General features: G+C 48.7%; 1 protein-coding gene across 3 annotated transcripts; it reads left to right on the top strand.

The window, feature by feature from the left end:
* On the top strand, positions 1 to 27916 carry tfe3a (transcription factor binding to IGHM enhancer 3a). Of its 3 annotated transcripts, none has more exons than XM_064300550.1 (11): positions 1 to 651; positions 9229 to 9342; positions 12321 to 12564; positions 13142 to 13363; positions 15903 to 15998; positions 21426 to 21543; positions 21912 to 21950; positions 22303 to 22359; positions 22624 to 22699; positions 22918 to 23065; positions 26553 to 27916. In XM_064300550.1, exons 1-11 carry the CDS (start codon positions 470 to 472, stop codon positions 27003 to 27005), a joined length of 1749 nt encoding a protein of 582 aa, XP_064156620.1. In that variant the 5' UTR covers positions 1 to 469; the 3' UTR covers positions 27006 to 27916. The 3 variants fall into 3 exon arrangements, with proteins under 3 accessions (XP_064156620.1, XP_064156621.1, XP_064156622.1); XM_064300552.1 differs by lacking the exon at positions 1 to 651 and adding an exon at positions 5205 to 6184; XM_064300551.1 differs by lacking the exon at positions 21912 to 21950.
* The last annotated feature ends 78 nt before the right edge of the window (positions 27917 to 27994 follow it).

Below are 27994 nucleotides of genomic sequence, written 5' to 3' on the forward strand. Positions count from 1 at the left end.
ACTTGATTACCATGATGAGATCAATGTGCAGAGTAGACCGATGTTCATAGGAGACTAGTAACGGGCAAGTGAAGTGCATTGGATGTCGTCCTGTTCTTCCTTTAGTTACAGTTTACCTTAGACACAGAGCTCCTAACAGTTGCTAGCTAGTCTTACTATTGCTAAGTTAACTGTTAGCTAGCTGGCTAGCTCACAGTCTGGGTGTCAGCTAGCCAGCAAACTGTTATAGTACGCTGGTTTTCTGTCGATCGAGGTTAGCTAGCCTGTGAATTTAATAGCTGATTGTTGCTGAGCCTACAGTTTAAATTAGCTAAATACGCAAAATCTTTTTAGCTAAAGCTAGCTAAAAGTAAGCTGTTGCCGTTATTTACATTCAACGTTAGCATTTATCCCAAATTGGTGACATCCGTAGCTAATTAGGCAACGCAAGAAATAGGATTAAATAAAATAGCCTTAAACCGGCTAAGAAATGTCTGCCGTCACACCAGAACAAGAAAACGGTGAAAAGGGAATACTCTTGTTGTCGACAGCAGATTCGTATCGAGACACTGTCAGCCAGGTAGGGTTACCTGGACAACCAGCACCGCACGAGCAACCACAGACTGTCTTCGTTATTTTGGATTCGCCTGCAGACTCTGTCAATTTATTAAGGTAAGTTGTGAGCTGGATGTAGCTAACTAACAGTGCTTTTTCTCCAAGCCAGTTATGTGATGTGGTTGACAGCTACCGTGTATCGGATATGAAAAACGCCACGGCGTATTCGATTGAATGGCTGGTTGTGTTAGTAATTCTACGGGTGCTACTAGATTAGAAGTTAGTTTAGTTGTAGTTTGAAGCTGATCACATAGCTCGCCTAGACTAGTAGTAGTAAGCAAAGTTGGCAAGCGAACAGGAGTAGCTAATTTATCTTCACTGAGCATAACGTTACTTATTAAAAATTACTTATTCTCGCCCTGTTATTTGCATACTAACTTAGTCTAGTACTAACGTACTCAACAACTGCAGACTGGCCGACTTTTTCAGCAGCCTGTAGCTATGATACTGCGTTCGTTTTTCTGGCTTAGGGTTGTTGTGTTACGGGATAATTAGTTAATGTAGCCTACTGAAACGTTAACATTGATGCTTATTTTTGCATCTGTCTGTTCATCAAATGTTATCTGTTAAAATACCTTAGAATTAGATGCTGCAGCTGTAACATTATGCAATTTATTAACAACGTTGTTGAGTCATTAATAATAGCAGTTTCTTGTAGGCTAATAACCTGACATGAAGTCTCTGACAAAGAATGAGAAGCCAGTCTACCTTGCTAGCTGCTTTGCTTTGATATAAATTAACCTCGTAAACGTCATAGTTGAACACAGTTGAATAGGCTATGCTAGGTTACCACGCATAAATCGTGCATATAGCTGGTATATACGGTTGTAGTTTTACCATACAGTCATGTATCACGTTGTGTCAAAGTCGCAAACGTTGCTTTACACTGGTAAATAATTCAGCTAACCACCTTAGTCTAGTCTAGCGGTCTCTTTTTGTTGCTACTCCCGTTAAGTATGAAGAAAGTATTGTGCTGCATGCACCTTTTCACCATCAGTGGCCGTCGAAATTGGTTTATGTGATTGTTTACACGTTATTATGAGGCTATATTGAGCGGCTAGTACACTGTTTCTTTTATATAAACAGAGACTCCTTTGTTTCACTAGATCTCACAAGCAGGGTCGGATTGAGACTGGCGGTGTAGCATTGAATGAAGTTTGGCATGAAATGCACAGTGTGACTCATCCACCATTCCAATGAACTCCTTGCAGAAAAACATGTAGTCTCCAGCTTTTGTTGTTGTGTACTGAAATTGGAACAATCCTATCATCGTAGGAGAAGAATGGGGAAATTTCACGGTGAACTTTCGTACTTTCTTGCTCATTTAAATTAATTGTAATTATCCGGTTTATTAATCACTGTAACAGATAACTGCTTCGTTTATTGGGTAGTTAGCTGTTATTTCAAAAATGTTTACCACTCGTGTAGAACACTGGACGAGGTGCTTAATACTTTAAAGTTTTTCTGAGACATTTTTCAGATTTGTAATTCCTACAAGTTTTAATGATCTCAAAAAATTACATGAACTCCCGTTTTTTTCCCCCCTTTTATTTATAACATTAGGGTACCTTTTGCACTAGAAAATGAAATTTCACCAATCGCAAAATAAGCTGAGTTGTTTGAAATATCTCCTAAAGAAAAGGGGAAAAAAAAGGCAAACAAATAGTGTCAGGTCTGATAATCATTCAACTGGACAGGGTGCAGGGAGATAGTCTGTTAACTGAAAACATGCACAGCTTATTTAGAATATCTGCAATTATTTAGTAGCCAAAATGTAGGCCAGGTTCTATGCAAAATTTTGAGGGAGCAGCACCAAGAGTCATGAGATTCTCACTCAGTGTTTTTCAGCTAAGGTGAAACTGAAAATTCAAACAACTTGGCATTGTGCCATCATCACAGAAATATTGTTACATGCTTATGTCAATCACAGCACCTATTTTTAGCAGGGCTGTTAAAATGTAACTCCTAACTGAAACTCAACAAGGAAAAGGACCTGCTTTTAAATAAAACTGCATAGATGAAATATTCCACTAAACGTACAAAATATACAGGCCCAGACTCACAGTTTTTCAGTTAAAGGTGAAGCTGAGGCCTCAACTTTCACATATTGCCTTTGTCATTTAAATATTAAGGATAGCAAAATTCCATAACCCCACAGTGGCTAATCAGCATAAAACAATGTGACTGAAAAGCATGACTGATGGTTTGAAAAGGAGAAATAATAACTTATAACTTTCCCCAATGTTCCCTGTGCACCAGGTTCCCTCAGTGCACATAGATAAGGTGTAGAAAGCGAACCTTTTATTGTTTTTCCAGTACATGGCTGGCTGTGGACCTTGAATACATGAGGATATGACTCAGCAAATCCACTAGCATAGCTCTCCCTTTTTTCCCTTTGAGGCCTAGCTACATCCTGTGGATTTCTTGGCTGTGATTTCTGCAGTCCTGCTGACTTCAGTATTATTTGCCTTGCCTCAACTTTAAAACATTTCTGCCCGCTCTGCTGGATTTGTACAAAAATGACGCTCGCCCATTGCTATACACTGGAGTTTGGTTTCCTTTTGTGCACTAATATCATTCCATCCTGTCTTTTGTTGTACTGAACAATTGCAGGTTCACAAATAATTTTATTTTCCGTATCAGTTGGCCACAAATGTATCCACGCCCCTTGATAAACAGCAATATAAATATGATTTAACCAAATAAATGTAAGTATGCAATCATGAGCCTATGTCCTGGTACAAATACAACCCATATTAGTACTGTGAATATCTTGCATATATTTAAAACTTACTGTAAACCTGTGATCCTGTATCAAGTTTGCATTCTCTGGAAGAAAACAGAAGTTTTACCACCACCAGGTATACAAGTCAGAAAGGTGTATGCACAGTAACTGATGCACAGGTGGTCTGAAGCATCATAAACATCCCTGAGTCCGATGATGGCTGTAAATGATGTAATCCGCCGATCCCTCAAATCTGATATCTGAGTATCAAGAAGTTCAAGGATCCTGGGACAGTTGCTACATTCACAATAATTTTGTAACAGAGAAAAGTGAGCAAAGTTGGGAGTGAAACAATTGCGGGTGTAGCTCGGCTATTTCGCTGGTGAAGCACAGTAAAGTTGCGGTAAATCGAAGGTCTCGTAGCAGGTTACCGTGACAACACTCTCTGGCGACGCAACCGTCAAATAATAATAAAAAAAATGACGTTGCCCTTGACTAGGGGCGGTTTCGCACAAATTTGCCAATGAAATAACACGTTGGCCTGTGGAAGTGATATTGTAAACTATATTTAGAAAAGATTGCCATTAAAAAAACAGTGGAAGCCATTCACTTTCATTCTATTGTTGAGGAAAATTGGCACACTGTTTAAGGTTTAAGGCGTTCTGAGCTACTGTAATGAATATTAAAAGTCTTTGTTGTAACGATACTAAAAATGACTGACGTGTTTGCTGTGTGTGAAAAGCTGCCTTAAAGTAACAAAATACAGATCATAGGCAACTGCTTGGAAAAACCAGTATAAGGTATTCCTGTCGCATTACATTGAAGAGACAAGGAGTAAATTTGTGCGTGCAAACTTCTGCTGGAACCGGAACTATCGATGCATCATTTTACAAATATGTGATTATCACGTACCAAGAAAAAAACCTGGATTCTCTCCTTGATTCTCTAAGCTTGAACTCTGCTAATAAGGTCAAGCTTTTGTGGTTCAAACTCAAAAAGTGGTTCACAAGCAATAGCCAGCTGTGCTGAAGGAGATGTAGATTCAGGCAGGAAGAAATGTCCTTAGTGTCTCGTGAGGGGCTTGAGGCTTTTGAAGGGTTACAGGATGCGTCTTTGCAGTGTCATCAGATTTCACTACAAACTACGAAAGAGGATGTACAAAATGGAAGTTTCACTGGTGAGAATAAATCTTCTCACATACCAATAATCAACAGGGTGAAAACTTTCTCAAGGCACCATGAGTAAAATTATCTGTTGTTCCAAACATAAAAAAGTTTTAATTTTTCACCCCTCAATTCTTGTCTACTTCTGTAAAAGTGTAAATGAAAGGAAGTATTATTTGGATGTCCACAGAATTGTATTTCTAAAAATGTGAATGACTTAATTGAGAAGTACTCAGCCCTGTTGTATTAGCAACCTAAATTGAGCCAGGCGTATTTTTTTGAGAGAGCACACTGAATACATTAATGAGGTCCCCCTATGATAATTCCATTGCAGAATATGACCGACTTGGTGAGGTTTGACTGTTGAAACAACAGATCAGTTCATGCAGACACACCTGAGCAGACTCAGCAATGTCATTGCCACCAAAGGCATTTAAAATTTTTTATTATTATTTTTTTTTTTTTACAAAGTATTCTGACTAATTCTGGTGGAGTGAATACATTTGCTGTTTAATGATAAACATTTTTGCATCATAAATCTTTTGAACTTGTTCTGGAAGGAGAAAGTAATATTTTCTACTAAAAACAGGTTTAACAGGCAGGGTGTGTGTGCGTGTGTGTGCGCTTGCGTCTGTGTGTGCATGTGCGTGTATGTGTGTATTTGGTTGCATTACTCTTGTGTAGGCAGCTGTGTTGTGGTGGTGTACAGTCATTACACATTACTCTGTGGATTCCATGTTATACTGTATGTACACATTCTAAATAATTTGTGCAAAAATACAGACATACTTGCTTTGCTGTCACCTCATAATTCTGTTGCTTTGTAAAGGGTATACATTTATTTTGAAGTCGTTGTCTCATTGTCTTATTATCTAGTTTGCCTTACACATCATAACATACTGAATGCTTATGCCTATTCTCTTATTGAAACCTTTATAAAACAATTAGGACACCCCCTGTCTTGCTAGTTGCCACCATCCCATGATCGGAGGTAAGGGCTATTCTGTAAACTGCCTCAGGAGTTTCACTTCTTAAAAATTTGTGTTGCAGGCGCCACTGTCATCACTGGTGTCTGCCCCGATTGCCCTTTTCAGTGGATAGTCCCAAAATATTTCCCGAGTTGCACAATGAAATTTAAGGCAAATGCGGTATTTGGATGTAATGATGTTGTGCAATGACGCCCCCGTGTGGTGACAACCGTCGTGCTCATAGTTTACTAGCTCTCACTATTTTTAGCAACTCTGTCGCTGTGTTGAGGGTTTTACGCAACTTAAACCCTCTGGCTAATTTTCAAAGCCAATTCCGACCATAGAAGAAACGCACTATCTTTATAAACGACGACGGTAGTGGTGTGAAGCATTTTCCAGTAGGAACCGGATGCATCCGCAGAGTATTTTATATTTTCATTGAATATTTTCCGAGTAAAACCGGCTAGCTGCGAGTGCTTCCTCTTTCAAAATGGCAAACGATGGCTTACTTGCTGAAGCTTACAAAACACGGAAATTGTGATTGCATGAGAACATTCAATATGCACGTTACGGCGGGGGACTGAAATCACATCTGCTCAAGCTGGCATATTGAACCGGGTTTGGAAGGGAAATTCATTACCTCGGCATATGCCAGTTGTGGAATTTCGACGTGCGGCCGGAATATTCAAGTTACCCAACCGTGCACTTTCATTCGACAACGGGGCCGACTATAGGTAAGTGTACACATCGGTTAACTCGCGTGTGTTTGTAAATTGTCATCTTCGTGTAAAAGAAAATGCTGAGTACTGTATATTGTTTACGGCGATGTTTTCGTATTTCAGTCCTCTGCTTGTGTAACTACAGTATTTGGCGTTTCGGTGGAGCGGCAGTGTTTACATTCTGGAAACGTTAGTCTGCAATAGGCGGCAGGGCAGGGTTCTAGTTGTAGTTTGCTTAAACGTGTGGTTTTTATCTCCATTAAATGCGCACATTCGACACTATGCGAAGTCGAGAACTAAAATGATGGTTTATATTGTGCTTAATTTGGACACGGCCCATTGTGACTCGTTTGTTGGCTAGATAGCTAGTTTGTTGTGCTTGGTGGACTATTCACCACTGACATTTATGGCCGACACAGTTCCCCACAAATGTCATAACTTCGGTTTACATTATTAATTTTTCCCCATTCTGGTGGGATTGCTGTCAGTATTAATCAGCCACGTTAGTCGATATTGGATAGAACATTTACGGCAGATGGAAAAGTGATTTTCCTGTTTATTTTTATTTTATTTTTACTTTCAGTTTTAATTTAGGTATATTAAGAACCAACTGATAGAATCTATATCATACATTCTAGAGAATACTCTGCAGTAGTCTTATTTCTGTAGCTGTCAGTTGTCTTATTTTTGCATTATTCATTTGGTTCAAATAGCTACATTTATTTTGCTTGGAATTGTTTTCTTTTTGCACGTAGATTCAATTATGTTGCTAATTACTGTTCAGGTAAATTGAACTATTACTTGTACTTTTAACTATTACAATTTGCTACCTAAATAAAGTAGGCTATTTATTTGAGTGGCGTCGGCCTAGTCACAGTGTTTTGGTCAATGAGAGTCTGCAACAAGCCCTGTTGCATGTGTCTTTTCAACTTAGGAGCTTCGGGTCCAGAGGGCATTGTACAGGGATCTTCGGGTCCAGAGGGCATTGTATTGCCTAAATCGCGCACATAGCGCATATTTTGTTGATGTGTGGCAATCAGGGTGTTTTGACGTTATTGAGAGATTTTTTTATTTTTTATTTTTTTAAAGCGTCTTGCCCATTTAATTATAGGTAGGTCGCGCTAGACCCCAGGCTCACGTGTGTGGTAATGAGATTGTGAGGGTTGTAGACATTTCGCTTTCATTCATAGCAGCGTTTCATTTGAATGAACACCAACCCCTTTATTAACTGTCAGAACGACAGTAGAACATACAGTCCATTTGCATAATTACGGTGTTATTCAAAGGACTCCCCACTGCTGGATAGATTGAATGCTTTCTGAATTGTTATGGACGCTTTTGTGTGTTTACTACCGTAAATTATAACGTATTCCCGTTATTGATTTCTGTTCGTTGCCACCAATGGCAGTACAGTTGGTCTTATTTGAATTCGGCGGCCCAAAAATTTCCCAAAGTCTCTGACTGTGCAGGAGCCAAAACCTTTTAGCGTGAGGAATTTTATTTTATTTTTTACTGTTAAATGATGAGTCATGCTTGCGACTCACTAGGGGAGATCCCACGCTCTTCTGTTACTCTCCCGTGTGTTGCCGAACCTCGCTGGAGAGGTTGAGCACAATAGAATCACAGTTCCATGGCATTCCACTGCCGGAATGTTGATCAGTGGCAGGGACTTGGCTTTAGCCTGTGTACAGGGCACTGTGTTTTAGTTTTTTTTTTGTAGGTGTTGCTGCGCGGTGCAGTGCGGCAGGTAAAAATGCTGTCAAATTCCAGCAGCAGGTCGCGTTCGTCTTTCATTCAGGTTCAGTTGTGTTCCGGTGTGTCAGAAGCAGAACGTTACATGTGTCTGCTGGTTATGATAGATTGCAGTTATGCAGTGCCTGTCCCTACAGTTAAAGGGCTTCTTTTTGAAGCGTGATTTAAGAGTAGTTGCTTCTTGCATTGTCACACCAGACACGACGGTTTGCTCTATCGCCAAAAGTTTGTCTGCCATATCTCTCTCACTTCCTGTCTCTCTTTCTCTGAGAGAGCAGAAGAATGCGTGGATCAATGGAGACCAGTCTTGGTTGGGTTCTGGGATGTCCGCGCGGCTGAAACCGCGTCCACGCGGCCCTGGTGTGGGTGGCGGTTAGAAGCGGGGGCAGAAGATGGCGGTGCGGCGGTGTTACCTCACCAGAGCGCGCGCGTAAGACCCGCCGCGAGGCGATTCGTGGCCTTCCCGTCCCGTTGGGCGAGACGGAGGAGTCGGTTGGCGTGCTGTCTAAACACATCTCGCGGCCGCTTGGCTACGATCCTGTTCTACGTTTTTCTTTTTCTTTTCTTCTCTTCTCGGTTACCTCGCCAAACTTCCCAGAATCCGTACTCTTCCTGTTTCCGTCAGCAAATACTCTGCCTGCGCAGGAAACCTTTCATTGTCATAGAATGTGAAGCGAGTGACGTGGAAGTAATTTCACCCGACAGACGCGTCGGCGAGCTTCGACCGGGCTGTCAGGCCCTGTGTTTTCTGCCTCATGGCTCTGATTGGGCGAGAAAACCGTGGTCTGTCGAGCCTATCGTTTCCACAGAGCACTGTGCATTAGCCATGATGATGCGCTATTTTCCTTTAGGCTGGTGTCAAAGACAATAGGGAACAGCACTGTGTTCCTTTCTCGCTCTGTGTGGTCATCTTTGTATCGACATCTAGTATCGGTTCTGTCAGTATAGCCGCTGTCTGTCTGTCTGTCTGTCTGTCTGTCTGTCGCTAATGTCTTACTGTCAGCAGATCAGAAATAATTTTCATTGCCTGCTGCTTTCTGTTCTCCATTGTTGGCTACAAGAAATTTCACTGAAATGAATGTGCATCCCACCCCAGAACTTCTCCATGTCAAACTATAGTTCTGTTTGTTTGCCTAAAAGCCACAAGTTTCTCGCAGGTTTAACCAGATCTCTGGAAATTTTGAATCTTCTTAATCCTGAGTCGCCTCTCTCTCTCTCTCTCTCTCCCCCTCTCCCCCTCTCTCTCTCCCTCTCCCCCTCTCTCTCGCTTTCCCTCTCTCCCTCTCTCTCCCTCTCTCCCTCCTCAGTTTGGAGTCTCTGTTGCCCGAGTCGGGTATCGTTGCGGATATCGACATTGAGAACATCCTCTCCTCCGATTCCGGCACGTTCTACCAGCTCAAGAGCCAGCCCATCACTCTAAGGTCAGTACGGTCACGCAGTGTTCTCACAGCTTCGCTTTTTGGTTGTTGTTGTTTTTAATGTATTTGTTACAAATCCACTTATCTTTCGTAAAATGTGTGAAAAGGGGAATTAACATTACTGTAGTCTGGATATTTGTTCTGGGGGTGTAAGACCCCAGTTCATATATATACACTATGAAACATGAGGTTTAATAGGAGCGTGGTTTAATATGAAACCTAAGGTTTAATTTGTAACATGATTTAATATGAATGCAACATTACTGAGTAGCGGATGAGAGGAGAGGTTTTAATTTGCCAGTGTTTGGCTGCTCTTCACTCTTTTGTTGTGTGTGTGTGTGTGTGTTTTACCCGCCTGCACAGCCTGGCTGTCTCCTTCATTCGTCTGCTCTCTGTGGTACATGCAGAGGCCCTTGTCAGGTAGAGAGAGGCCTGCCATAGTGCATTTCCCTCTCTCTCTCTCTGGACTCTTTTATTATGACACATCTGCCTTTAGGAGTCGGCCTGGTTAAGGACCTTTACCTGGGAGCGCGTTTGACAGGAGGTGGTCAAACATGGCTGCTCGGTTTCTGGAACGTGGCCTGGCCTCTTTGGCCTGAATCACCCCAGGAGCGGATCCGTAGCTTCCTTTCGGCGCCCGCGCTAGTGGATTAGCGCTTTTGTACTGTACTGGTGCTGGTCTGGCGTGCGGATGCGGCGCCGTTTCGATTTCAAGTCTAAAATGGAAGCGGACGCCACACAGAACCTGCTACATGTTCCCACCGCTGTAAAACCATGTAAATCGGGCCCTGGTCTTTTTCCAGTCACGTCCAGGGAGGTGTAAGCTCCCCTAACTTGAGAGCCAATCAGCAGCTGAGTCCTGCGAACGAGAGCCAATCAGCAGCTGAGTCCTGCAAACGAGAGCCAATCGGCAGCTGAGTCCTGAAAACCGAGCGCAGATGCGTTCGGCTGGGGAACTGCAGCGAAGAACTTGAGTGTGAGAATCCATGGACGTGTGTTTGTGTTTATCAGAGGCCCAGCTGGGCTGTTCCCTCTAAGCACTGGACTGGCGCCTTCAGTGCCTGATACCTGAATCGTAGACTGGGTCTCTCGCAGGGACCAGTGTTTTCCCCCCCGGTATGAAAGCGTTTGTTAATACTACAGACGTGACATTTCCAGCTACACGCTCTTCATCAGACAAAACCTTTGATGGCCGTCTAGCTCAAAACACCGTGTTTGTTGTGATAAGGAACCCTTTGGTCTTGAGACCATTAGCTATATCCTGCGCAGACTGCGCTTTGCTTCGCCCTTCATGATTTGTTTTCCGTCTGGGACGCAGATTTTGAATGTGTGTGTGTGTGCGTGTGTTATTTTTTCCGTCCCCCGCCCGCCCCCCCCAGTGAATGGCTCAGGTTGGCGGGCGGGCGGGCGGGCGGTTCAGTAGTAGCCCGTCATCTTCAGATTCCCAGGCTCTGGAAACGAGATGTGCCCCAACGCATCGGCGACCCAAATCCCCGGCCATTTCCTGCCAAAAAAAGTCTCCTAATAACCCGCCCACTCAAACAGGAACCGACAAGCTCTGGCCGAACAATGATCCGCGTGCTCATCGGCGCTCCAGAAACCCAAAAGGATCTTTCCGGGACCCACCCTAGCGCTCCGTCCGCAACTTAAAAGCGAATTCCACGCGGGCCCTTCCCTCTGATGTGCGCTGCGGAGACGTCCTGATTTTGATTAGAGCGCTGGCTTTCGTTTTTAAAACGCGGCGGCAGAGCGTGCCAAGGACTGCTGCTTTTTCCGACATCTTCAGGTTGTGTTTTTAGCGTTCGGCGCTTCTCGTATTTATACGTGTTCCCTGTGACTTCGCTCCTGCTGTCTGCGTCGTGCGACGTCCTCGTCATCGGGGTGCTGTGGGTAGCGCTGTCGCCTCGCAGCAAGAACGTGCGTGCTGACTGGGGAAAATAAGTTGAGAGCACATCTACTAACGGGGGTGCGTCCGTGCGCTCCTAAATTCCTCAGCTTGGGAGCACATCTTGGGGAAAAAGGAAAAAAAGAAAGAAAAAAAAAAACGTTAACCTAGAGTCCTGTTCAGCCAGGGAAACGTGCTTTCCATATGGAATGTACATTTTGTGTGGAAAACAATCTGCGTAAGGGCTTTTAGGGCTCAGCAGAGCCTCAGTTTTATATAAATACCGCCGTCCAGGTGCCTGAGAGGGGTGAGAGAGGACTGCGCCCGGCCCGAAGCGGGCCAGCGCCTCAGCGGGACGTCCCGGGGACAGGGTGTTGGGTTTCTGTTTTGATTCCTCTGTCTGAACGCGGGGACTTCCCAGCAATGACTCTGCACAATCTCCCCGCTGCTCTTCTCCTTCTCTCTGTGGTCTGAACAGACAGAATGTCCTACTGTGGACTTTACACTGTCCCATTTAACACCATTTAACCCTCCTCTTCCCAGACGATAAGCCTACAGAAGTCCCCCCCCAAAATTCCCAGTCACGTTTAATCTTCCTGTTTTGCTATCCTGTGTGTACAACACTGCCCCTTGTGGGAGACACTGGAAATACACGGGAAGGGTACAATACAGGGAGAGTGGGAGGAACTGGGAAGGCGGGGCTTAGGCTGAACAACAGCGCCTATAGAATGTGAACATGATGTCCTTTTGAAAGTGATTTCAACTTTTGTTGTTTGTTTCAAAATCACTGATGTGAAAGGTGAATATTTTCCCTTTCCTATTTGGGGAAAGTAATTCAGAGATACCTGACGTGTGTGATACTGTGAATGATATATCAGAACTGCACGGTACAGCACAGTACTGTGAACAACGTGTGTTTGCACTTTGTATTGGTGAGATTGGTGTGATGTGCTGCAGTATTTTGAAGCCGACGAGTGACGTCAGCGCCTTGTGTGACCTGCCGCTTTTAGGAACACGGGGTAAACAGCCTGCCTCTCGCCCTCTGACCAGGCTCTCCCTCCCTCTCCCCCTCTCTCTCTCTCTCTCTCCCCCGCAGCCCCGCGCCGACGTCGGCTGACCCCTCCCCCTCCCCCTCGGGCAGCGCAGTCATGGCGTCGCGCGTGCTGCAGCGGCAGCAGCTGATGCGGGAGCAGGCGCGGGAGCAGGAGAGGAGGGAGGCGCAGCGGCAGGCCTCCTCCGCGCAGCTCCGCGCCGCCGACTCCTCCCCCGCCATCTCCGTGTCCGCGCCACCCAGCGCCGCCCGCCCGCCCCCGGCCCAGGTCCCCGTGGAGGTGCTCAAGGTAAGCAGGTGGGCGAGGCCCCCCCCCTCGCGCCTCCGGGACCGTCCCTGTCCTGCGTGGGACATCGCGGGCTCACTCAGTACCTGCCCTCATGCTCTGCGGACGACTTGGCAAAAGGCCGTGTTATTTACCGATAGAACTACGCCGGCAGTCGGTTAACCGAGTAACCACGGTAACGTGCCCGTATGACGTAAAGACCAAATTAACCGTTGTTTAGAAAAAGGTAATTTGTATATTTATTTTGCACGTACCATGGCAAGGCGGTAGCATACTACCACTACTATTCCCACAGAATGTTTAAAAACACGTTGGGTGGTAGCCTACGTTAGCTACGTCCTAATTTTATTAATTACCTGTATGGCAGGTTTACACAACAGCCCTGTTTACTGCTCAACCTCTGGCATCGCTGAGAGAAATGAGTCACGCTTGTGCCCGGTTTCTGACGTCTGTCTGTCTGTCTGTGTGCCTGCCATGTCCTGTCTGTCTGTCTGTGTGCCTGTCCGTGTACCTGTCTGTCTGTCTGTGTGCCTGCCTGTCTGTCTGTCCGTCTGCCCGTCCGTCTGTCTGTGCCCCACAGGTGCAGACTCACCTGGAGAACCCCACAAAGTACCACATCCAGCAGGCTCAGAGGCAGCAGGTGAAGCGCTACCTCTCCACCACCCTCGGGAACAAGGTGGCCAATCAGACGATGGGGACGTCCCCCTCGCCTCAGTCTGGCTCCACCCCCGAGCTCACCCCTGCAGCCAGCAGCACTCCCAGCAGCCCCATGGCTCTGCTCAACCTAGGAAACAAAGAGGAGGTACTGAACACCGTCCCTTAACTCACTGAACACCATCCCTTAACTCACTGAACACCGTCCCTCAACTCACTGCACACCATCCCTTAACTCACTGAACACCGTCCCTTAACTCACTGAACACCATCCCTTAACTCACTGAACACCATCCCATAACTCACTGAACACCTCCTTAACTACTGAACACCATCCCATAACTCACTGAACACCATCCCTTAACTCACTGCACACCATCCCTTAACTCACTGCACACCATCCCATAACTCACTGCACACCGTCCCATAACTCACTGCACACCATCCCATAACTCACTGCACACCATCCCTTAACTCACTGAACACCATCTCTTAACTAACTGAACACCTCAACTTAACACACTGAACACCATCCCTTAACTCACTGAACACCGTCCCTTAACTCACCGAACACTGTCCCTTAACTCACTGAACACCATCTCTTAACTAACTGAACACCTCAACTTAACACACTGAACACCATCCCTTAACTCACTGAGCATCACAGCTTTACGTAGCTCACTGAAGACTGACTTAACACAACTCACTGAACACTGCGACTTAATGCTACTCACTGAACACCATGACTTAACACAACTCACCAAACTCCGTGACTTAATGCAACTCACTGAACACTGACTTAACACACTGAACACTGTGACTTAATTCACTGAACACCGCAACTTAACACAACTCGCTGAAGACTGCGACGTAACACAACTCGCTGGACACTGTGACTTAATACAACTCACTGTGAACATCATGACTTTACGCAGCTCACTGAACACCATGACTTAACGCAACTCGCTGTGTGCGCCAGATCATGCCAGAGCAGAGGTTAATGTAGTTGATTTGATGTTCCTGAGACATCCCACACTGCAGTGTCTTATATGTCCTGAGTATGTGTTTCCTAGTGCCTGTAACCGGATGTGACTGTTTGGGTTTTACCAGTACAATGTGAACTTGTTAAAAACAAGACAGGTTTTTTTTTTCCTTCACACGTAATTCCCACTGCCTTGTCTGTGGTTATCTGCAGTGTTATCAACAGACTATCAGCATCGCGAGCCTGGGCTACAACACAGAAGTGAAAATAAGGAAGCACAAAATCCGCACTCAGAATCGATTCGTTAAAATGTCCTGTGATAAAACTTTAGCATTCTTAGTATTAAGAATAATAATAGCTCAGCATCTCCTCCTGTCGGCCAAAAAAGTGCCCTAACCCAATGAATTTGATTAATCCAAATAACAAGGAGCATCTCTATTCTCAATACTAAAGATCAGAAAAAATTTTCTGAGAAGTCTGCCACTGCTAGTGGAGTTGGGTTTCTTCTCAAATGTAAACTAGCATTCTGGCTTTGTAATTTGAGAATCTACCACCCCACCCCACCCTCCCCTCCACTTAGCATCTACAAATAACAACACTGACCCCTAATGGGGAACTGTAGTAGTTTACATTTCGAATTGTTTAAAAGTTTGGTTGGTTAAATTAGAAATGAAATGAAAAATATTTATCGTATTGGCTTGTATTATGCATTTTAATTGAAGCACATCCACTTAAGACACACAACCCTTGTTAAACTTCCTTTTTCTGTTTATATCTTCCTTTTTAGCAATATGACTTCAGCCATCCCACTCACTCCTTTATTTGGCAATCTTTGTAATTCCATTCTTATTGCCTCAGAAATGAAAGTGCATTTTCTTTGGTTTTTAAAAATTTTTTTTTATTGTTTTAGAAAAACCCGATCCATTCCTTTAATCCAGCGGCTTAGCTCTGTGTGAAACCCGGCGATTCCGTATGTGAAACTCTGCGCTGTGCCTCGGGGGCCTGTGGAACGCTGCGCTGTGCCTCGGGCCTGTAAACGCTGTGCCTCGGGCCTGTGAAGCGCTGCGCTGTGGTTTTTGTTGTTCTCGGAGCCCCGTTCGCCCGTGCCTTTCGGGCCTCTGTGTGAAGATCGGTCCTCCTCTTATCTGGCGCTCTCCGGTCTGGTGCCTCGCGGCTTTGCCAAATACCACACCTGCGTCCTAATGACATCTGTGCCCGCGGCGGAGCCGGCCTGGCCCTCTCTTAAGACCTTATACCACTTTAGTCACGACGCCCACCGCTAAGATCTGGGTATTCAGGCCCTAAGTAACTGGGGGTGCAAACGCATTAAATGGCCAACCGTACTCTGGGGTGTAGAGCAGAGGGGGTCTCAGAATGAAGACCTATTTTAAGCGGTTATTTGCACATTTGTTTGCCATTGCTAGTTATCAGTCAGGCGGTATTACAGTTGATTCTTTGGCTGATGTGTCATCAGCGTTTGTAGCTGTCAGTGCTGTGTAAAAGCGAGGAGGAGGATGTCTTATTTTAGTGCGCTTTCTGAGTCATCTGAGGCTGTGCGGTACTGCCGTCGTTTGCCTGCTGACTCAGCCGTGAGAGGCAGTTAGGATCTGTGCGTTCGGTACGCCGGCAAAAAAAAATTAAAAAAAAAGGCCGCCACCTTTATGGATCTGATCTCTTTTAATCTTTAATCCGTTTCTCTCCTCAGATTGATGACGTGATCGATGACATCATCAGCCTGGAGTCCAGTTTCAATGATGACATCATGACTTTGATTGACCACGGCCTGCAGCTCCCCAGCACGGTACGTAGCTGCGGTTCGGTGGATGGACGTCATCACCAGTGTGCATGCAGAAGGGAACTGGTGTGAAAAGTTTTTTTTCTTTTTCGTCGTTCTACTGTTCCAGAAAATGAGAAGCCGTCACTTTTTAGTGTAAATTTTTTTTCTTCCGTGTTCTGTTTTGACTTTATTTCAGTTTTTGCATTGAGATGGTATGAGAACAGACTGGTTGTTGATTTGTAGTCGCAGTGCATGAATAAGAGCTTTTAATGTTAAGTATCGTCTATAATTCTGCGAATACTCTGCAAAACCGCGCCTAAACCGCGCCTTTTCCTGCAGCGGCCGGATGCCGTCAGGTGTTACAGATTGTGCGGTTCGTTAGAGTTTTACCTGCGTCAGTGTGGGGGCAGCACGTTACGGTGCGCTAGCCTCTCAGTTTGGAGAGAGCCCCGCGTGGGCCTTCACCGCTCTGCTGAGCCTCATCGCTTATTACTGGGAACCGTCACCGAGACGCTCGGCAGAGGAAGAGAGGGAAGACTGGGCTGGAACCGGGCCCAGTCACGCTCTGAGCCGCTGAGCTGGGCTCGTCCGCGCGGCGGGTTTGGGGTGCTGTAGCTCAGTGTGGCGGGTTTGGGGTTTGGGGTGCTGTAGCTCAGTGTGGCGGGTTTGGGGCGCTGTAGCTCAGTGTGGCGGGTTTGGGGTTCGGGTGGCTGTAGCTCAGTGTGGCGGGTTTGGGGTTTGGGGTGCTGTAGCTCAGTGTGGCGGGTTTGGGGTTTGGGGTGCTGTAGCTCAGTGTGGCGGGTTTGGGGTTTGGGGTGCTGTTGCTCAGTGTGGCGGGTTTGGGGTGCTGTAGCTCAGTGTGGCGGGTTTGGGGTTTGGGGCCTGTAGCTCAGTGTGGCGGGTTTGGGGTTTGGGGTGCTGTAGCTCAGTGTGGCGGGTTTGGGGTTTGGGGTGCTGTTGCTCAGTGTGGCGGGTTTGGGGTGCTGTAGCTCAGTGTGGCGGGTTTGGGGTTTGGGGTGCTGTTGCTCAGTGTGGCGGGTTTGGGGTGCTGTTGCTCAGTGTGGCGGGTTTGGGGAGCTGTAGCTCAGTGTGGCGGGTTTGGGGTTTTTTGGGGTGCTGTAGCTCAGTGTGGCGGGTTTGGGGTTTTTTGGGGTGCTGTAGCTCAGTGTGGTGGGTTTGGGGTGCTGTTGCTCAGTGTGGCGGGTTTGGGGTGCTGTAGCTCAGTGTGACGGTTTTGGGGTTTGGGGTTCGGGTGGCTGTAGCTCAGTGTGGCGGGTTTGGGGTTTGGGGTTTTTTGGGGTGCTGTAGCTCAGTGTGGCGGGTTTGGGGTGCTGTAGCTCAGTGTGGCGGGTTTGGGGTTTTTTGGGGTGCTGTAGCTCAGTGTGGCGGGTTTGGGGTTTGGGGTGCTGTTGCTCAGTGTGGCGGGTTTGGGGTTTTTTGGGGTGCTGTAGCTCAGTGTGGCGGGTTTGGGGTTTGGGGTGCTGTAGCTCAGTGTGGCGGGTTTGGGGTGCTGTAGCTCAGTGTGGCGGGTTTGGGGTTTGGGGTTTTTTGGGGTGCTGTAGCTCAGTGTGGCGGGTTTGGGGTGCTGTAGCTCAGTGTGACGGTTTTGGGGTTTGGGGTTCGGGTGGCTGTAGCTCAGTGTGGCGGGTTTGGGGTTTGGGGTGCTGTAGCTCAGTGTGGCGGGTTTGGGGTTTGGGGTGCTGTAGCTCAGTGTGGCGGGTTTGGGGTTTGGGGCGCTGTAGCTCAGTGTGGCGGGTTTGGGGTTTGGGGTGCTGTAGCTCAGTGTGCCGGTGTTTGGGGTTTGGGGTTTGGGGTGCTGTAGCTCAGTGTGGCGGGTTTGGGGTGTTGTAGCTCAGTGTGGCGGGTTTGGGGTGCTGTAGCTCAGTGTGGCGGGTTTGGGGTTTTTTTGGGGTGCTGTAGCTCAGTGTGGCGGGTTTGGGGTTTGGGGCGCTGTAGCTCAGTGTGGCGGGTTTGGGGTTTGGGGCGCTGTAGCTCAGTGTGGCGGGTTTGGGGTGCTGTAGCTCAGTGTGGCGGGTTTGGGGCGCTGTAGCTCAGTGTGGCGGGTTTGGGGTTTGGGGTGCTGTAGCTCAGTGTGGCGGGTTTGGGGTTTGGGGCGCTGTAGCTCAGTGTGGCGGGTTTGGGGTTTGGGGTGCTGTAGCTCAGTGTGGCGGGTTTGGGGTTTGGGGTGCTGTAGCTCAGTGTGGCGGGTTTGGGGTGCTGTAGCTCAGTGTGGCGGGTTTGGGGTTTTTTGGGGCGCTGTAGCTCAGTGTGGCAGGTTTGGGGTTAGGGGTGCTGTAGCTCAGTGTGGCGGGTTTGGGGTGCTGTAGCTCAGTGTGGCGGGTTTGGGGATCGGGGTGCTGTAGCTCAGTGTGGCGGGTTTGGGGTGCTGTAGCTCAGTGTAGCGGGTTAGGGGTGCTGTAGCTCAGTGTGGCGGGTTTGGGGCGCTGTAGCTCAGTGTGGCGGGTTTGGGGTTTGGGGTGCTGTAGCTCAGTGTGGCGGGTTTGGGGTTTGGGGTGCTGTAGCTCAGTGTGGCGGGTTTGGGGTGCTGTAGCTCAGTGTGGCGGGTTTGGGGTTTGGGGTGCTGTAGCTCAGTGTGGCGGGTTTGGGGTTTGGGGTGCTGTAGCTCAGTGTGGCGGGTTTGGGGCGCTGTAGCTCAGTGTGGCGGGTTTGGGGTGCTGTAGCTCAGTGTGGCGGGTTTGGGGTGCTGTAGCTCAGTGTGGCGGGTTTGGGGTGCTGTAGCTCAGTGTGGCAGGTTTGGGGTGCTGTAGCTCAGTGTGGCGGGTTTGAGGCGCTGTAGCTCAGTGTGGTGGGTTTGGGGTTTGGGGTGCTGTAGCTCAGTGTGGCGGGTTTGGGGTGCTGTAGCTCAGTGTGGCGGGTTTGGGGTTTGTTTGGGTGCTGTAGCTCAGTGTGGCGGGTTTGGGGTTTGGGGTTTGGGCCGCTGTAGCTCAGTGTGGCGGGTTTGGGGTGCTGTAGCTCAGTGTGGCGGGTTTGGGGTTTGGGGTGCTGTAGCTCAGTGTGGCGGGTTTGGGGTTTGGGGTGCTGTAGCTCAGTGTGGCGGGTTTGGGGTTTGGGGTGCTGTAGCTCAGTGTGGCGGGTTTGGGGTTTGGGGCGCTGTAGCTCAGTGTGGTGGGTTTGGGCCGCTGCAGATGAGTGGCTGGTGGAGCTGGAATCCAGCGGGAGGGTGGGAGTAAACCGACACTTCTGACACATGGCTAACACACGCCAGGCCCGCGCGACCTGGGCGGGGTCAGAGAGCACAGACTCACTGCGGCCACGGCCGCTTGCTCAGCACAGATAGCCAACGGGAAGCTTTTTTTCCCTCCCTCTCTCTCTCTCCCTCTCTCTCTCTCTCTCTCGCTCCTCTCCTCTCCTCATTTCCCCATTTTTAAACTGCCTTCTCTTTGAGAGAGAGAGAGAAAGAGGAAGGTGAACGTGGTTGTTCTGAAGATGAGGATTTTAGTGTTGCTGCAGGAGCATGATAAGAAAAGAAGTAACGTTGAGGTAAATGCGTGTGTGTGCCGAGTGTGTGTGTGAGTGTGTGTGTGCCGACAGTGTGTTTTAAATTAGATTTAGACGGGCACTTTAACGCATGTATTCTGAACAATTAGGGCATTGTTGTTGTAGCAGTTCTGCCTTGCTTCATGCGGTGGGTGCTCAATGTTTGGAAACTGATATGACGGGCAGTGTAAGGTGAGGCAGATGAAACCGTTTTCCCTGTGCTTGTGGGGACGGGTGTGCTTGTGCAGTTAAAGCATGTTAAAGTTAAATACTTGTGCAGATGGGTCCAGAGCACACTGCACACGCGGCTCTGTGTGAACCTGGAGCCCCTGGGGGAAGAGGAAGGCGCTCGGTGGAACCGCTCTGAGCTTCCTGCTCTCGCGCTCCAGCGTCCGCTGCACAGCGGCGTTCGGCCTGAGGTTTTTTTGGGAGACGCGAAGCGCCTACGCCGCGGCCTGGTCAGGGCCCTGCTCGCCCCTGCGCCAGCCCGTGTGTGTGTGTGTGTGTGTGTGTGTGTGTGTGTGTGTGTGTGTGAACGGGGGAGGCTCTTCTGGAATATTTCTCTCGGCACCCAGACAGTCAGCATTTTCTTGTGCTTTGTTAATTATTCAGCTCTGTTCGGACTCTTAATTCTGTGTTTTGAGGCTTTCTACAAGCCCGCCATCCGTTCTGAAAGCTTATCACCCGGAGATTAGCTGCCTCTGTTCAGCAGAGTTATCGTCAGGCCAGTGAAATGCTTTCCCCTGTCTCGAAATTTCTCTCGTTACTGGGAAAACGCATGATTTTGTTTCGGTAAATAAGATTCTGGGAGTCCGGGCCGTAACGGGTTTTAGCACTTTGTAATGTACAGATTAAGAGCGGCGTCAGCGACAGACCAACACGTGGGCGTTCAGGTTGAGCCTCGTTCTTTTAGGAACGGTTCGCGGTGTTCTGCGGAAACTGTGGCGACACAGCCAACGCCGGGCATCGCAGAATCAGAAAGGACAGTGAGAATGGAACAGGGCCTGCTGACGATGAAGGATTCACTGTCACCGCAAAGATCGCGAGGCACGCCTGTGGAAGTTCCGTTTCGCATTCATTTCATTGATGGAATTTGTCTTTCCCCAAAATTCTACGCCAGTGTTCTAGAACTCCACTGCTTTCAATTGCCAGTAGTGATTGTGACATCAGCATTAGGGTTAATTACATATTTGTGACCTTGCACCTTAATGGGTTAATTATTTTGGCATTTAAGTATATTTTCCTAGAACTCAAGGAGTTTTTTAAGAGTTCTGTTCCTTTGTAAAAAAAATTTGAACTATAAGCTGATGGAATTTCTTTTTGTAAATATGTATTTTTATTTTCTGTTGAGTACATTTTTATGTGTACTTCACCAACATTTCCATTTACAAGACAAGATTAGTCATCTTTGCTGCACTGATTCAGTAGTTCTTCTTTCAGTTGAATAACACATTCCTGGCAAGTCATTTTGACACACAGCGACAGTTTTTGCACATTCTTGAATTTTGAGAATATATTTTCACACAGCAAATATTTGTAGATTTTGTGGATCCCCCTCTTTGCTTTCTGGTTATGGTAATTTATTTCACAGCTGTCATTTATCTCTGATGTGATGAATTGTGACTGACACGTAAGAGGAAGTCTTAAAAAACAGCAGGCGTGCTTGTCTGACACGTTCTGTGGTTTTGAGGAATTGGGGAAGCTTGGTGCTGAGATTAACTCGTCTTCTTTGATTACTTAAATAACACAACACAGTTTCAAATGGCATTACAGTTCAAATAAAAAAAGAGACAGCAACAAAAAAAAAACTGGTAACCTATAACATAACTGGGTGGGCACTTGTTGTACGTCGCTCTGGATAAGAGCGTCTGCTAAATGCCTGTAATGTAATGTAATGATAATTCGATGGGTGTGGCCTGTCCTGAACTCTGCGTTCTGATTGGGTGCTTCCAGCTGCCGGTGTCGGGGAACCTCCTGGACGTGTACAGCAGCGCTGGGATGGCGGCTCCCACCATCACCGTCAGTAACTCCTGCCCCGCGGACCTGCCCAACGTCAAGAGGGAGCTGACGGGTACGACCGCATGCCGCTCCGGTCCCGCTCCGGGCCTCAGAACTGCACAGCGAGGACCCGATCCGTCCCAGGATTTCATTCCAACCTCTGCTCTTAATTTACGTAACTGGATCAGTCGTATATCGAGCTGACGCTTCGTTATAAGCGCCAGCTACGGCCGTAGACTGCGAGTGTGTGCTAATGCTTTTCCTGTGTTCGAGTACGGGAGTAACCGGCTTAGATTCAGAAATCTAAAACTGCGGTAACCGGTTGGAACGAAAACCTGCGCACGGATCGGCCGGCCCTCCCGGACCGGAGTTGTGCGCCCCTGATCTGTTGTTCTGCTGTGTGTTCTGTATTTTTCTCCTAACCTTTGACCGTTTACTTAGTCCCCCAGACACCATCGGCCAACTCGCCGTTTCCAAAATGTAATTATTACAAATTTCTTTCTGTTATTGACTGTTAATGAAGCAAATGTTCGCAAAATCAATCCCAGAGTAAACGGGAGGGTTTAGTGTGAAGCCCTAAGCACAGAGACCAGAGGAGCGTAGCGCACGTTGCTGTGTATCTTTCTGAACAACTTGCAGCAATGTGCTGGATTTGCGTGTCATTTCTGTTCTGTTACTGATTTTTATGTTGTCACTGCGCAGTTGTGATTAAATTATATCAAAATGGCAGGAGATTCTGCTCCAGATGTCTGTTTTTAGCTGTAACATATTTTAACACTTACATCAGTCTTTCCAACGTGGGGTAAAAATGTGTCGTTTTTTTTTTTTCCAGATGCAGAAGCGAAAGCCCTCATGAAAGAACGTCAGAAAAAGGACAACCACAACCTGAGTGAGTTTCCCTCCTGCTGCGTGTGAGCGCATGTGTGCTGAGTGTGCTGAGTGTGCTGAGTGTGCGTGTGCGTGTGTGTGTGTGTGTGTGTGTGCATACGTGCGTGCGTGTGTGCTTGGTGCTGCGGTGCTGCGTGGTGTGTGTGTGTGCGATCCGTGTGGTGCCATCCTGCGCGTCTCTGCACGTTCTCCTCGTTACATCTGAAATGCATCCGTGTTTTTTGCGTGTCCTTCCCCACCTGACGCGCGTTTCTCCCCTGTGCAGTCGAGAGGAGGAGGAGGTTTAACATCAACGACCGCATCAAGGAGCTGGGAGCGCTCATCCCCAAGTCAAGCGACCCGTCAGTATTCCATGTTCACTTATTTCTGTGTATGTGTGTATGGATATACAGTACCCGATGCTCAGCCAGTGTGGAGATTGGACAGTACAGACAGAAAGCACTAGAGCATGCAGGAATGGCTCAGCTGTTCTGTGTTCAGTCAGTTTGTCTGTGCTCAGACTGTGCTCAGTCCTGTGTGTTTGAACGCTGCTCTCTGTCCCCCTCTGCTGGCGGCGCAGGGAGATGCGCTGGAATAAGGGCACCATCCTGAAGGCGTCGGTGGACTACATCCGCAAGCTGCAGAAGGAGCAGCAGCGCACCAAAGAGATGGAGACGCGGCAGAAGAAGCTGGAGCACGCTAACCGCAGCCTGCTACTGCGCATACAGGTCAGTATACACACACACACGCTAACCGCAGCCTGCTACTGCGCATACAGGTCAGTATACACACACACACACACACACACACACACACGCTAACCACAGCCTGCTACTGCGCATACAGGTCAGTATACACACACACACACACACACACACACATGCTAACCGCAGCCTGCTACTGCGCATACAGGTCAGTATACACACACACACACACACACACACACACACACGCTAACCACAGCCTGCTACTGCGCATACAGGTCAGTATACCCACACACATGCTAACCGCAGCCTGCTACTGCGCATACAGGTCAGTATACACACACACACACACACACGCTAACCACAGCCTGCTACTGCGCATACAGGTCAGTATACACACACACACGCTAACCACAGCCTGCTACTGCGCATACAGGTCAGTATACACACACACACACACACACACACACACGCTAACCGCAGCCTGCTACTGCGCATACAGGTCAGTATACACACACACACACACACACACACACACACACACACACACACACACATGCTAACCGCAGCCTGCTACTGTGCATACAGGTCAGTATACACACAGACACACACACACGCACACACACACACGTTAACCGCAGCCTGCTACTGCGCATACAGGTCAGTATACACACAGACACACACATACGCACACACACACACACTTACACACACACACACACACATACTGCACACACACACTACATACATACACACACACACACACACACACGCACGTTCATTAAAGAAGTGCTCTTTATACAATTTCAATCTGCTCGTTCTATCTGAGTTCCCCTCAGCATGCTCGTTTGGGAAGCGGCCCTTTTGGCTTAGCGGTCCGCAGTCGATGAAATACTCAGAGACGGGCTGTGAACGTGACTCAGGCTTTAGGAGGAGCAGGCTGTGAACGTGACTCAGGCTTTAGGAGGAGCAGGCTGTGAACGTGACTCAGGCTTTAGGAGGAGCAGGCTGTGAACGTGACTCAGGCTTTAGGAGGAGCAGGCTGTGAACGTGACTCAGGCTTTGAGAGGAGCAGGCTGTGAACGTGACTCAGGCTTTAGGAGGAGCAGGCTGTGAACGTGACTCAGGCTTTAGGAGGAGCAGGCTGTGAATGTGACTCAGGCTTTAGGAGGAGCAGGCTGTGAACGTGACTCAGGCTTTAGGAGGAGCAGGCTGTGAACGTGACTCAGGCTTTGAGAGGAGCAGGCTGTGAACGTGACTCAGGCTTTAGGAGGAGCAGGCTGTGAACGTGACTCAGGCTTTAGGAGGAGCAGGCTGTGAACGTGACTCAGGCTTTAGGAGGAGCAGGCTGTGAACGTGACTCAGGCTTTAGGAGGAGCGGGCTGTGAACGTGACTCAGGCTTTAGGAGGAGCAGGCTGTGAACGTGACTCAGGCTTTAGGAGGAGCGGGCTGTGAACGTGACTCAGGCTTTAGGAGGAGCAGGCTGTGAACGTGACTCAGGCTTTAGGAGGAGCAGGCTGTGAACGTGACTCAGGCTTTAGGAGGAGCAGGCTGTGAACGTGACTCAGGCTTTAGGAGGAGCGGGCTGTGAACGTGACTCAGGCGACTCAGGAGGAGCAGGCTGTAAACGTGACTCAGGCTTTAGGAGGAGCGGGCTGTGATCGTGACTCAGGCTTTAGGAGGAGCAGGCTGTGAACGTGACTCAGGCTTTAAGAGGAGCAGGCTGTGAACGTGACTCAGGCTTTGAGAGGAGCAGGCTGTGAACGTGACTCAGGCTTTAGGAGGAGCAGGCTGTGAACGTGACTCAGGCTTTAGGAGGAGCAGGCTGTGAATGTGACTCAGGCTTTAGGAGGAGCAGGCTGTGAACGTGACTCAGGCTTTAGGAGGAGCAGGCTGTGAACGTGACTCAGGCTTTAGGAGGAACGTGACTCAGGCTTTAGGAGGAACGTGACTCAGGCTTTAGGAGGAGCAGGCTGTGAACCTGACTCAGGCTTTAGGAGGAGCAGGCTGTGAACGTGACTCAGGCTTTAGGAGGAGCAGGCTGTGAACGTGACTCAGGCTTTAGGAGGAGCGGGCTGTGAACATGACTCAGGCTTTAGGAGGAGCAGGCTGTGAACGTGACTCAGGCTTTAGGAGGAGCGGGCTGTGAACGTGACTCAGGCTTTAGGAGGAGCAGGCTGTGAACGTGACTCAGGCTTTAGGAGGAGCAGGCTGTGATCGTGACTCAGGCTTTAGGAGGAGCAGGCTGTGAACGTGACTCAGGCTTTAGGAGGAGCGGGCTGTGATCGTGACTCAGGCTTTAGGAGGAGCAGGCTGTGAACGTGACTCAGGCTTTAGGAGGAGCGGGCTGTGAACGTGACTCAGGCTTTAGGAGGAGCAGGCTGTGAACGTGACTCAGGCTTTAGGAGGAGCAGGCTGTGAACGTGACTCAGGCTTTAGGAGGAGCAGGCTGTGAACGTGACTCAGGCTTTAGGAGGAGCAGGCTGTGAACGTGACTCAGGCTTTAGGAGGAGCAGGCTGTGAACGTGACTCAGGCTTTAGGAGGAGCGGGTTGTGAACGTGACTCAGGCTTTAGGAGGAACGTGACTCAGGCTTTAGGAGGAGCAGGCTGTGATCGTGACTCAGGCTTTAGGAGGAGCAAGCTGTGAATGTGACTCAGGCTTTAGGAGGAGCAAGCTGTGAATGTGACTCAGGCTTTAGGAGGAGCAGGCTGTGGGTTTCCATGTTTACGTCGTCCTGTAAGGACTGCTCAGCAGCCCTCAGAGAGCTGCTGTTTCTGTTCGTGGAGCCCGCGCTTGATCCCGCTTGGAATGGAATCTCGCAGACAGACTGTGCATTCTGTACATTCAGGCCCGATGCAGCGACTGCCTCTCAGTCTCTGCTAAGCCTTACAGCGCAGTAATCCTGCCATGCTGGCCCGCTCAGGAAAGCCCCACGCTCCCGTTAAAATCGCTACTGGGATGTAAACACAATTCGGCCATTTTAGTTTTTCCGGCCATCGTCTGTACGATAGTTAGTGAGCGTATTTATAGATGCAGCGTCACCCTCCGTTCCTGGAATGGAGTTGCTGTCCTGGGAACAGCAGTTCATCCATCTTTGCGGTTAATTACACGTTACAATGAGGCCCCTTAATATTGGTTTCACTCTGTAAACTACAGGTGTGCATGTCTGCATGTGTGTGTGTGTGTGTGTGTGTGCGTGTGTGTGTGTGCGCGCTGGCCGAGATCTCAGGGGGAACGCCGGCGTACGTGTGCGTGTGTAGTGCTAACGTGTGTGTGTGTGTGTGTGTGTACAGCTAACGCAGGCTGTGTGTGTGTGTGTGTGTGTAGAGCTAACGCAGGCGTGTGTGCAGAGCTAACGCAGACTGTGTGTATGTGTGTAGAGCTAACGCAGGCGTGTGTGTGTGTAGAGCTAACACAGGCGTGTGTGTGTGTGTGTGTGTGTGTAGAGCTAACGCAGGCGTGTGTGTGTGTGTAGAGCTAACGCAGGCGTGTGTGTGTCTTTGCTCAGGAGCTGGAGATGCAGGCTCGAATCCACGGCCTGTCGGCCTCCTCGGCGCTGTCCCCTGAGCTGGACATGCTCCAGCAGCAGCAGCAGCAGCAGCACCCCGCCTCCGGCGACGCCCTCTCCCAGTCCCTCCTCAGCCTGGGCGGGGCCTCCGCCGCGCAGGCCGCCTCCTCTTTCCTGTCTCCGCCCCCCTCCGCCTCCCCGGGGGGCGTGGCCCTGGGCAGCCCGCTGGACCTGGGGTCGCTGAGCTTCGCCGAGCTGGACGACCCCGCCTCCTCCGCCTTCAACGCCTCCCTGATGTCGGACATGGGCCTGGACGACATCCTCATGGACGACGACGGCGGCAGCGCCCTGTCGCCCGTAGGGGGCGCCGACCCCCTCCTCTCGTCCGTCTCCCCCGGCGCCTCCAAGACCAGCAGCCGGAGGAGCAGCTTCAGCATGGAGGAGGACTCGTGACCGGGTTCGGCAGCGTAGCGGGAACGTGTGCGCGGAGAGCCGCGGCGTTGGGCGAGGGGGGGGCTGGACACGGGCGTTCGCCGGGGGGGGGGGGGACAACACTCACTCTCTCTCTCTCTCTGTCTCTCTCTCTCTAAAGAGCCACAGCAGCCTTCTGCATTCTCACTTCCTGTTAGGTGTGTGCCAGTCCTGTGTAACCATGGAAACGACGAAGTGAGAAGCGGTCTCTCCCCCCCACCCCCTTTTTCTTGTTCAGTTGCCCATCCCTCTTTTGGACCAGGTTTTTTTTTCCCCCCCAGCGCTGAATCCAGTTTGGCGGGGGTGTCCCGTCTGTAAAGTGCGAGATCCCACATCTCCCTAACAGCAAGCAGATCCCCCCCCCCCCCAACCCCCAATCCCAATGATGGGTAATGCAGCTGATATTCAAAAATGCCGTTTCCCCCCCTACCCCCTGGACTTCCGTTAGAGCTCTCGGGCGGAAGGTTCTGGGTCAGCGCAGAGTTGAACGAGCTCGGCGAGACCTGCGGTGCAGAAGGTGCTGTGGCTCTTTCCCCGACGGGTTCCCATCCGCAGAACTCTGCGCTACAAATAGAAAAGAAACTAAAAGAAGAGACATTTATTAACATCAATAGTAGATTTTGTTTGGAAAGTATGTTCTAGGTTTATATCTGCTTTTCTTTTCGTTTTTTTTTTTCCTTAAATTTTACTGTATATACAGTATCCTAACTAGAATAGTTATACGCACTCTAATCCCGGAGGGATTAGATTAGCCTCACCTGTCTGTGTTTCAGGTGCAAGCAAAGATGAACATTAGAAAGATGAAAAGTGCTTAGACAACCAGAAAAATTCTTATTTTTATTTTATTACGCAGATTTGTTTTTATACACACACACATATATATATATATATAATTGTATGCATGAATGTACACCTGATTTAAAGGATCGTAGCCTGTCGGTAACAAAAGGGATTGTGGACTGCACTGTCAT

Source organism: Anguilla rostrata, chromosome 11, assembly GCF_018555375.3.
Source record: "Anguilla rostrata isolate EN2019 chromosome 11, ASM1855537v3, whole genome shotgun sequence".
Lineage (NCBI taxonomy): Eukaryota > Metazoa > Chordata > Actinopteri > Anguilliformes > Anguillidae > Anguilla > Anguilla rostrata.